Here is a 10,746-nt window from a genome sequence, read left to right on the forward strand (position 1 = left end):
CATTTGCTAGTGAAGTTGTGGATTTTCATGATGTAGTTGGCTACTGCAGGCACCTTCTCGGCCTTGTGCTCCTTTTCGAAGTGGACGCCGTACACGTTTTCAGGGAACAGCTCGTTGCAGATGGTACAGATTTTCCACTTCTGCGTGGACGACGTGTGGATGGCAGAAGGACCTGGGGCAGCCACAGAAGACTTGGAGCCAGACTGACCCAAAGCTCTCGACGACGACTGCGACAACGACGTCTGTTTGAGCTGCGCCGCCGAGAGCGAGGAGGAGTTGGCAGACTGCAGCGAGTACCGCGCCGAGCTCTGGGACCTCTGCTCGCCCAGAGTGTAAGGCCTCCCGTTCCCGCTGGCTGAAAACTGCTTCAGGCTTTGTGTCTGCTGGGAAAGAGAAACGGCCGAGTTTCCACTGAGGCTGAGCCTCCCCCCAGGCTGACCGACGTAACTCGGGGGCACCGACTTGACCCCGTAATTGTTCTGCTGTAGGTGAACGTTTGACATCATGTTGACTCCCGCGGAATTTAACGTAGGCTTTGGTATAGTGAGTCTGTTCATCATCTGCTGGGACGAAAGGGAGCGGACGCTTCCGGAGAGGGCACCCATCCTCTGGGGGAGGCCCATGGGCTTTTTGTCCTGGGGTTTGGGAGCTATGAGCATCAAAGGTTTTGATCTGGGAACCACTACGTTAGTGTGACCTATCATCGCCGTGACCTGGTATCCGATGCGCTCGTGGTCTTCGATCACGTGCTGCACTAAAGCTTCGTAGGATTTCGGCATGAAGAGGCATCGCTTGCAGTGGATCCCTCCGTCCTCGCGGGCGCCGGCGCTGAGGGGAACGGCCCCATTGAGGGACTTCTCACCTCCCTTGGCCACGTAAGGAGCAGCAACATGCTGAAAATGTTCCCTGTAAATGTGCTTTCGGACTATTTCGTACAGCGGGTCGCGGTAAGTGCACTTCTTGCAGTAATAAACTGCTTGTTCTACACTGTCAGCCTGCTTGGGTTTAAGGCTCTCGTGTTTGTTTTTATCTTTGAAAGTGCTGATGCCTCCACTCGGTGTATTGGCGTTGGGCGCGTGGAATATTTTAATGTGCGTTTCCAAAGTCTTTTTGTCCGCATTGAAGGTACAGTAGGGGCAGTTGAGCAGGATCCTGTTCTCAAAGTCTTCGCTGTGAACATTCCGGAAGTGGCTCTTGTACGCTGAAAAGAACTTCGAGGAAAATGGACATGCACTGCAGCAAAAGGGCTTTGTCCGATAGTCCTTCAACAGAGAACAGAGCACAGACCCACTACTGAGAAGCAGTTTTCAGAAACACAAACTCATGATCTCCTAAGACAGCCCAGAACCCCCTGCAACCGCCTCAACATTCACGTCCCTCTCCCACGTGTGCCCTGCAGATCAGGCCCTAAAACCTTCATCATCTGAGCACACACGTAGATATGGCAAGTTCAGAGGCCTCTCGAGTTCAACCATGAGCTCAGCAGGCAAGGCCGAGGCAGAAACATCTGTCCCACCAGCCACAGAAAAGCCTCTTCCCTGCAGCTGAGCTGCAAGGAAACATTCCCTGTAAGCTCACTGCTGGGGGAAAAGGCAAGTAGGATTGTTTGAGGAGAAAAGTCTCACCTAAATCTGCCATTACAGGTGTAAGACGGATCTATAACTTGAGCTATTTCAGTGTCTTTATCCATCACACACTAATATCAAAGGTGGAATTCAAAACTTATTTTTGGTGAACAAGTGCATTTCAGCTGACCAAGACACAGGCTAAGGCTACACAGCCCTTAAAGCCACCAAGCCTTTTCCTCCAGATCAAACACAAACCTGTTTTCTAAACCAATCTTGAGTCAGGAGAAAAAGGAACTCGAGAATTCCACCCTGGCAGTTTCCCTGCAGCCTCTCCCTTTGTTACACTCAATGTGGTGCCAGTGCAGTTCTTGTCATCTGCTGCAACACAAACTGCAGGCCCAGTGGCCTAAGAGATGAGCACAAGCAAACCTGGTGCTCCTGGTGAGGGAACACATGAAGTCAAATAGCTGCAGACACTTCTCAGGAGTGTCAGAACAACTCTTGTGCATGGAGCCACACAGAAGCTGTGGGAAGGAGCTGGAGCTGGACTCCCTGAGCAGAAGGAAGCAGGAGTTTCTAGCCACCTGCTGAAGCCTCACACACCTGCTGGGCCAGAGCCAGGCCACAGCACACCCAGCAAATCAAACTGCTGGAACTGTGCTAAGCTTGGAAACAGGTGGGGAAGGGCTCCTGATGTGTGGCTGTCCAGGGATAAGGAGCAAGGTTTCCTGACCCACCTGTTCTCCAGCACTGGCTCTGCAGGCTCCTAGGATACACACCAGGGCTGAAGCTCAACAAAACAAGATTTCTGCTGTGCCCTGAGCTGCCACCACAGAGAGATCCATGGGTAAAGCTGCAGGAAAAGCTCCTGGCATGTCTGGGAAATGCCCTTTACACAAACCATCTTCACGCTCACGTGTGTCAACTCAAACTCTTACCAACCTGGTTTTTTGTAAGCGAAGGGTCCCACAGTCCCACATCCTCCCATGTAGTGTTTTTCAAATAAAAGTCATTAGGTTCAAACTGCTTAAAATCCTGGAGAAGGGGAAATGGGAAGAGAGGACAGAAAGTCATAAGCAAAGACCAACAGCCCCTTAAGCAACCCTGTAAGCATCCCTGCAGCCTCCCAGGTGCTGCTGGCCAGCGACAGAGACCACTAACCCCGGGCAGTGAGGGAGTGTCAGGTGCACCTCTGGGACCTGGAAAGGTGGGAAAAGTCAGGATCACAAAGCACCCAAAGAACTACTTTCAATACTCATCATCCTGACCGACCCAGTGCTGTAGTTTCATAGTCACCTCATTGTCAAAAGCAATCCTGGAGAGAAGTATTCCCACGCTTGGATGTTTCTTGGTTGGTTGGTTGGGTTTTTTTTGGAGTGGTGGTATGGTGTTTGTTTTGATTGGTTTTGTTCGGCTTGTAATAAATTTCACATAGGAATTCAGATAAGATTTTAAAGTTGGACATGTGTGAAATCCAATTCCTATTAAAAATCAATACGGGAAGCACTTTGGCATTTCAGCTTGGGGAGTGTCAGCAGCACAGAGGGACTCGGCCCTGCTGCTGAACTGAGTATTGACAGGAGCATTGTCCCAGCTCAGAATTCTCCCCTCAAACATGAGACTTGCCCCACACATTCTCCTTCTCTTACACATCTCACTTAACTGCTCCTTAAAGGGACACTGATGGAACAGCCAAGCAAAGAGGTCACCACGTGCTGAGCACTCGGAGCAGTCGGTGAACTGCCATCCCAGCTCAGGGACAGCTGCACTCCTGGGGCAGCAGGGATGGAGCCTGTCCAGAGCAGCAGCACAAACACCCTTCCTTCTACAAGCTGAGGCACAGAAGCGATTCCTGAACTGCATCACCTGCTGTTAGTATGGACAAACACTTCATGGAAACCTCAGACCCATCTTCTGCCCCCCCAGAACATCCCACACCACTCCCAGGTCCTGCAGCACTCCTGGATGTTCAGCACCAAGTGCTCAGTTTACAATCCAACATAAGCAAGGAGAACCTACCTTCAGTGTGCACCAAGTCCCACAGAGCCTGAGGTGTGGCTTCTCTCCACTAAACTTTCCAAAAGTGCTTACAGGGACATTTTATCTCAAGTTTTTAATTAACTCCTGACTTGTGTAGAACTTGTACAGCTCTAAAACCAAACTCAGTCACACCTCCAATATCTCACAGTTCCCCTAACTCTGGAGTATTTTAGCTCCCACACTTGGGAGGTGCCATACTTACTTCTATATGTTCTTTACAGTATTCCAAACCAATGTCACTAAGTATTTTTTTCACAGTTTTCCGGGCCTTTCTTAAACTGCCAAGGTTGTTGACAGGAAGTTGGAACATAGTTTCTATTGAAAAAGAGAATAAGAGAACAGGTTTAAGTCAAATCTGTTTGTCTGATAGTGTTGCACTTTTAATTCCTAGTACTTGGCTGTCCCAGTTCCCCACAGAGCTGCACCAGTAACTACCACACTGCCTGGTTTGTTCTCAGCTGGGGCTGCCCACAAGGGAGAGAGCACTGCAGAAAGGCACCAAACTGAGGGAGCAACTACTGCACTTGGAAACAGCTTTTACTTTTTGGGTGTTTGTATTTATAAACCTTTACACTCAGGTACTTAACTAATCTCACTTCTGTGCACAGTAGCCTAACTGATTAGAAAACTGGCAAGTTGAGCTTCAAGGTTTGTGTCAGTCTTTTAACAGCCTCTTCAGTGAGAGAGATGCTGCTTGCACTCAGCTGTAGGTGGGATAAGGAATGGAAGCTGTCTCCTCCCTTGCCTGTGTGCAGAGCTTGAACTGGCTGACAAGCTCTTTAGCAAACATTCTTCTGTGAAGAGGGACCCAGGAGCTTGGCTAGAGCCCTTCAGAGGGCTGGGTCTGCCCAGCTCCAGGGAATCCCAGATGCCAAGCCAGGTGCATTCCCAGGCTGCACCATTACCACTGGGATCTCCTCCCAGTGCCAATAAGCAGTGTCTCCTCGTGCAGGCAGGAGCTGTCAGGCTGCACCTCAGCTCCACAACCTGCACTGGAACGTGAGTCCCTGAGCACACAGCTGTTCTGGCAGTGAGAGGGGTGGAGCCAGTAGCAAGGCAGGCTTTTCTCCAAGAGAAGGGAAGGAAGCTCCTCAAGCAGCAAGAAAGCATCAGAGCTGCTATCCTGTTTCCTAGGCTTCAGTGCTTGCTGCAGAGAGCATCACCCCAAAGGATAAAAGCTGCATTTCTGATCACTAAAGTTTCTGAGAGCCAATTCAGAAATGCTGCTTTGCTGGAACAAGAAAAGGTTTGATTCAGAGCCCCAGACTAACCCACTGCAGGGCCAAAGACTACCCACACCCCTACACACAGACTCACTTGGACATTCCCAAGCAGAAGGCTGAAATGCAGAGTTAACACAAGTTTGCAGCCATTAAATATGTGAGTTAGACACAAATTCTCCCTTTTGTCATGGGATCAAGGGCAAGTGCTGAGCTACAAAGAGCTTACTAAGGAATTTTCCCAAGGGATACGGGCTGGGACTACACCTGAGTGTGTGATCAAAACCAACCTCCCAATGCACTATCATACACAGTCCCAAAGGCACTACCTGTCTGTTCCCATGCAGCTCCCCCAGCTACAGGCAGTGCTGCTGCACCCCGGGCTCTTCACACCAATGATTCACACAGCTCCTTGCCACGAGCAGAAACTAAGTGGAAACAAGCCCCAATTTATGTAAACCTACAGGAAAACTTTCAGAAGCACCAAAACGAGTCTGCCCACTAGGGATTTTGGTACCTGTGCCAGGCTGCCACTGTCACACCACCAAAGCAAACACAGTGTCACTGAACAGTCCTACAAAACCAGGAGACAAAGGAAAACAGAGTTTGGCCCTTGTCTGTAAATCTCAGGGATCCCAAACTGCTCAGGTAGTGTTTGCAATAGTGAGGTCAGACACATGGTGCAAAGTGAATTCTGACAGTCATTTCCAAACTGCATTGGGCAGGAAAAGAGTATTTCAATGTTCTGCATTAACTCCCTCCAAGCAGCACTTGCCAAGAGAATTCAGTGTAACAGAACCAGCTACAGCCTCAGGCACCAAACTCTCAGTGGAAGTGTATTAGCTCCTGGGCCTGCAGGGGAGTCTCGGGTACCTCCAGCCTCAGAGAAAAGGACTGGAATTGGAAAAAAAATAGAACCAAGTTCACATGAAAAGTATGTTCAGCACAGTATTTGGCACCTCTCACTTTAGGGAACCTCAAACCCACTTTACAGTATGAAGAATTGGCCTCCTAGTGAAATAGCTCATGGGTGTAACAACCTCACAAGTCTTGTGCTGCTTGTAGGAAAATCCTTTCTGTCCTCATGGCACAGCCATCAACCTGCTCATTTCAGGGCAAAATGCCACTACACTTCTTCCCCAAAGGGATCAAGTGCTTTCTCTTCATCCCTGTGTCTAACCGACCTAAACATGCCAAACACACCATGACAAACTCAAAGAAAGCAAATTATTTACAACTGCCTGAAAACAAGATCTCTGCTCTGTCTGCACCATCTCTCACCTCTGCCCTTTGCCTGCCTCAGTCAAGTCTTGAAGACAAGAAGTTATTAGGGTCCTCCTGTCCCTACACATCCTAACAGAGGATACAAATCCTCACAGCTGACCCCTAATCTTTGAAATATCAGCTCTGAAAATCAACCTTCCCTGCTGGACATAGCTGAGGCTAAGTCACCTGATCCTAACAAACACCTCACCCCTAAGCAAATACAGTTCAACTCGTGCAGGAAGTTTTTGTCTGTTGAATTGCAGTGAGTGGAGAGTCAGACACTCTGGTATCGCTGTGGTCTGTGACTCCAAAACAGCTTTTAGCACCTCCATTCGTTTCTGTTCACAGCAAGAAACTCAGACTGTCTCTGCACTGTGGGTACAGACACTCAGCAAAGCACCAACACCACCTCAACGAGTTTCCTCACCAGTGTCCCTGTGCTAACAGAAAGGCCTGAGCCAAGAACTCCCAGGTCCTCCCCAGAAACCCGAGGGGGCAGGAGGCAGTGTGTGTGTGTGAGGGGAGCAGAGCACAGCACGGGCTCCGTGGTACGTGGCACTGTGCTTGGCTTTCACCAGGCTGCAACAGTCCCAGCAAGGACAAACTCAACCTCAAGTGCAGTTCTCTTAAGTGCATCTTCTAACCTCCAAACTGGAGCAAAAGTGACTACAAAGGCTCCTGAAGCTTGACAAGTCCCAGGAACAGCAGCTCAGTTCATCACTAGGACCAGGACAGGCTGCTTGGTTCAGCTGATGGCCATGGCCAAGCTCCAGGCAGGGGAAGGAGGCAATGCCACTGTGCCTGGTGTGGCTCAAAGGTTCTGCAGGGTTTGCTCACACCTTGGGCTCACTGCAGCACCAAACAGCCCTCGGGCTGAGCTCTGTCCAGCCCCACAGGCTCCTCCTCTCACTCCACTAACCTGCCAGCCATGGTGGGCAGAGCAATGCTAGGAGGGGGGAAACTGTCTAACACCTTGAAGTGCTCTCAGGAGCACTGGTGGGAACAATATTCAGGAAAAAAACCCCAAACTTTCTGCACAGCTTTGGGAACTTAACAGTACAAATGTCCCAAGACACAGGAAACCAAGACTTCCCATTTTTATGTCATGCCAAAAACACAGGAAACAAGGTCTAGCCCCAAAACTAACCACTGTATAGTCACAAGTTTCAACCAGCCACAAATTCTTAATTGCCTTTTCAAAAACTTTTACCACTCAGACTTCAGTGACTTCCAGCCCCAAATTATCTCTTCTCCACTTCCTACTCTCACTAGCACTTCCCATTCCAGATGGAAACAATTGCAGTCACTCTCCTAAAAACATCCAGAGTGTGAAGTCTCACACATCCTCCTGTTATGTTACTCTGAGTTTTAAACCAGTTTAATACAGATAAACTCTCCTGACTGTACCAGCTTCAACTGGCCCAGCAGTTCAGCCCCCAACACACCAGTTACCAAGGGACTGGAACCACCTACGAAGCTGAGGTGAAAGATGAGTGCAAAAGTGACTGTGCAGCTCTTGGGGAAAATTCTGGTGAAACGCAGTAACTGCATGTCTGGGTTGGGCTGTGGACTGCAGCAGTGAGTGTTTGCTCACACTGCACCTGTGTCAGTGCACACAGCCCTCCCTGAGGGACATCCCAGTCCCACCCCAGCACCTGCAGCTGGAGACAGGAGGGAACACCAGAGGGAAAACACCAAAAACATCACCCTGAGCATCAGGAGATAAAAACGAGAAAACTTCCACCTGTCTTGAGACCCCCAAGGTGTTTCTATTCTAGTGTAACTAAAATCTCTGTTCTCCAGTGGGCCCTGACCAGAGGAACTGCCTGGCCCCTGCTAGCCCTGGTGCCCTCAGGCAGCAGCTGCTGAGCTGCCACAGCTTCACCTGCCCTGAGCCAGTGATCTCCCCACAGGCAGCTCCAGAGGCAGCAATGCTGCTGTGATCTGGGAAAGATGCTCCAGACAGCCTTGTGCTCTTAACTGAAGTCTTCAGCCAATATTCCCCATCTGTCCCAGTGTGTTATTTTCACTTCTGGACATTCTTCAGTGCTTACTTCAGCCAGAAATAAAGACCTAAAGGAATAACCTGGAGGAAAATCTTGCTGTGTCAAGGATCCACGACAGCACCAGTCTAGGCTTTCTAGAAAACCTGCTCTAGGTTGTCTTCTCTTGATGCTCCCTGGGAGTGACACCATCTCCTGCCTCCCATAACCAGCAAGCACAGCACACAGTCAGCCCTGAGCACTGCACTCAGGAAGGTTTGGACAGAGCAGCACTGGGAATTGGCAAGTGAAAACCAGTTAGGGAGTCCCCAAAAGCTATAAACAAACCCCCTAGTCCCTAGGGTACATCCCAAACCTGCCCCAGCAGGCCGAGGATCCCAATGCTCTTCACAAGGGCCACTGGTTGTTCTGCAGCACCTGCTCAGGGCACAGCCCAGCCAGGGAACACCTGATTCTGAGGGCACCAGAGGAGGAACTGGGAAGTTCCTGTCTATCTCATTTACTTCCTTTGAGAATGCCATGAACATAGCTCTCAGTTTATCTGACTTTCAGAGCAGAGAACAGGTAGAAGCAGCAGACAACCAAGAACAGGAGATCTACAACAGTCAACTTTCCTAAGGAGTATTGGGTGAAAATTATCAATGAAAAAGAAAGTTACAGAAATACAAACAAGGCTCCTGGAAGCAATTTTTTTACATGCATTTAGCAATTTCCTTGACATTCACTTTCTTTTCCCAGCTGATGAATCCCAGGCCCACAATGAAAGCCTTACAGGAACAGAGAGGTGGGAAACTCATTTAACCCAGACTGCTCCAAGCCCCATCCAACCTGGCCTGGAACACTCCCAGGGATGGAGCAGCCACAGCTGCTCTGGGCAACCTGTGCCAGTGTCTCAGCACCTCACAGGGAGGAATTTCTTCTTCATTTCTTCTCATCTCTTGAGCTCACTACTTTTTTAAAGTCCTCTAGGAAATTTACACTTCCGCAACTTTTGCTAAACAATTTCCCTCAGAATAAAACTGGTGATGCAGTTATAATTCTCTTGGGGGCGTTATAAAATGAATACAACAAAGCATCGGTTTTACCTTCTTATGAGCACGTGAGGTTGACCCTTCCTTTCCTAATGCTCTCATTTACTCCTGTGAGGAAGACTGAGAACTTTTTGGTGCTCTGCCCCCAGTGTGACCAACTGTTCTGCTGATCCAAGTGTTAGGTGTGTGCAAGTGTGCAAAACAGACAATTGTGGAAGCAAAGTGCAAACCAAATTTCTGCCCCGTCGTGACATCTATGCTCAGATCAATCTTGGCTTGTTAAAATAATCAGCAGTGTAAGAACTCCAGTTCATTAAGGCAAATTAGCTAAAAGACACTACTGGCTGTTATTCTGCACATGCTTATAAACCAGAGCTGCTCTCACTCTGTCTCTCCCCTCTCCCCCTCATCCTCCTCTGCTGCTTCACACAGTCCATCCTTTCGGTGCTCCTTCCCCCTCTCCTCCTCCTTCCTTTGCTGGTCCTTGGCCTCCTTGGTCCTTACCTCGCTCATTTTCCCTCTTCTCCTCTTCCCTGTGCCAATTCATAGGGTCCACATTCTTTCGTCGTTCTCTCTCATCCTGTCTCCAACGCTTCTTGATATCTTTGTCCTTAACTTGCTCATTTTCTCTCCTCTTCTCATCATCCCTGTGCCATTTAATTGTGTCTGCATTTTTCTGTGGCTCCACGCTTCGTTTGAGATAGTCTTGTCGCCTCCTCCTCTTTTTTAACATATCCCTTTCCCTGGCACGAGCCTGCTTTTCTTTCTGGGAAAGAAAAGCTTTACGGGGCATCATGAGCTGCTGCTGTACCTGCAATAATATCGTATCCATGGAACAATACACTATACATGCACTCAGTCAGGCACAACACCCCTCAGCTCAGTGCCTCACACACGGTCAGGACCACGAGCTGTTCCTCCTCTTCCCTGCGGGCTGGGCAGGGAGGCCCAGTGAGCACTGGGAGGGTGCCTGGGACCCCAGTGAGCACCGGGCTGTGCCTCCTCACAGCTCCTCCCCGAGCGAACAGGAGCTGGGAGGGAACTGCGAACCTTCAAACCTGTTCCTCTCTGACTGGAGAGCTGCATTTAACCAAACTCAGAGGTGCTCACTGCTCTGCTCAGACCTCCAGCTCCACCCAGTTTGGTAGGAAACGGCTCCTTTTCTCCTGGCTGGGAGGAGGGAGAGGGATTAGGAGACAAGCCACAATCTGAAGAATTGTGTAAGCTTTGTTTCCTGGGGAAACCTGGCCAAACACTTAGCTGCAGTTAATGAAATAAGTCCTGACTCATCTACTCAGACTTCCTCCAAGTCTGTTGTGTCTTGCTATTCACAAGAACAAAGGGGAAAAAAAATATGAGACTCTTTAATTGGAGTTTCTCTGACTGCATTCCTGAGGATTTGGGTCCCTGGGTTTGGGGTTTGGGGCTTTTTGTTCTTAAAGAGCTTCTTAGTGGAGACTACACTGAACAACTTGTTTACTTTTGGTCATTCTCTGGAATCATCCAACACATTCACATCTGCAAATTTAACAGTGCTCATACCTGCAATTTTGAAATCATGGAAACCAAAACAGACCCCAGGAAGAATTTACACCATTACTAAGCAGCTTAAATACTT

General features: G+C 49.2%; 1 protein-coding gene across 1 annotated transcript in view; it reads right to left on the reverse strand.

Moving 5' to 3' along the window:
* The window catches only part of LOC103803777 (activity-dependent neuroprotector homeobox protein-like), a gene marked incomplete at its 3' end in the record, with an annotated part of 10,435 nt that extends 511 nt beyond the window's left edge, over positions 1 to 9,924 (reverse strand). Inside the window, 4 exon segments of the mRNA XM_009076349.1 lie at positions 3 to 1,262; positions 2,511 to 2,603; positions 3,811 to 3,923; positions 9,633 to 9,924. Of these exon segments, the coding sequence (XP_009074597.1) occupies positions 3 to 1,262; positions 2,511 to 2,603; positions 3,811 to 3,923; positions 9,633 to 9,924 (1,758 nt within the window).
* Positions 9,925 to 10,746: the final 822 nt, after the last annotated feature.

Source organism: Acanthisitta chloris, unplaced genomic scaffold, assembly GCF_000695815.1.
Source record: "Acanthisitta chloris isolate BGI_N310 unplaced genomic scaffold, ASM69581v1 scaffold32416, whole genome shotgun sequence".
NCBI classification, from domain to species: domain Eukaryota; kingdom Metazoa; phylum Chordata; class Aves; order Passeriformes; family Acanthisittidae; genus Acanthisitta; species Acanthisitta chloris.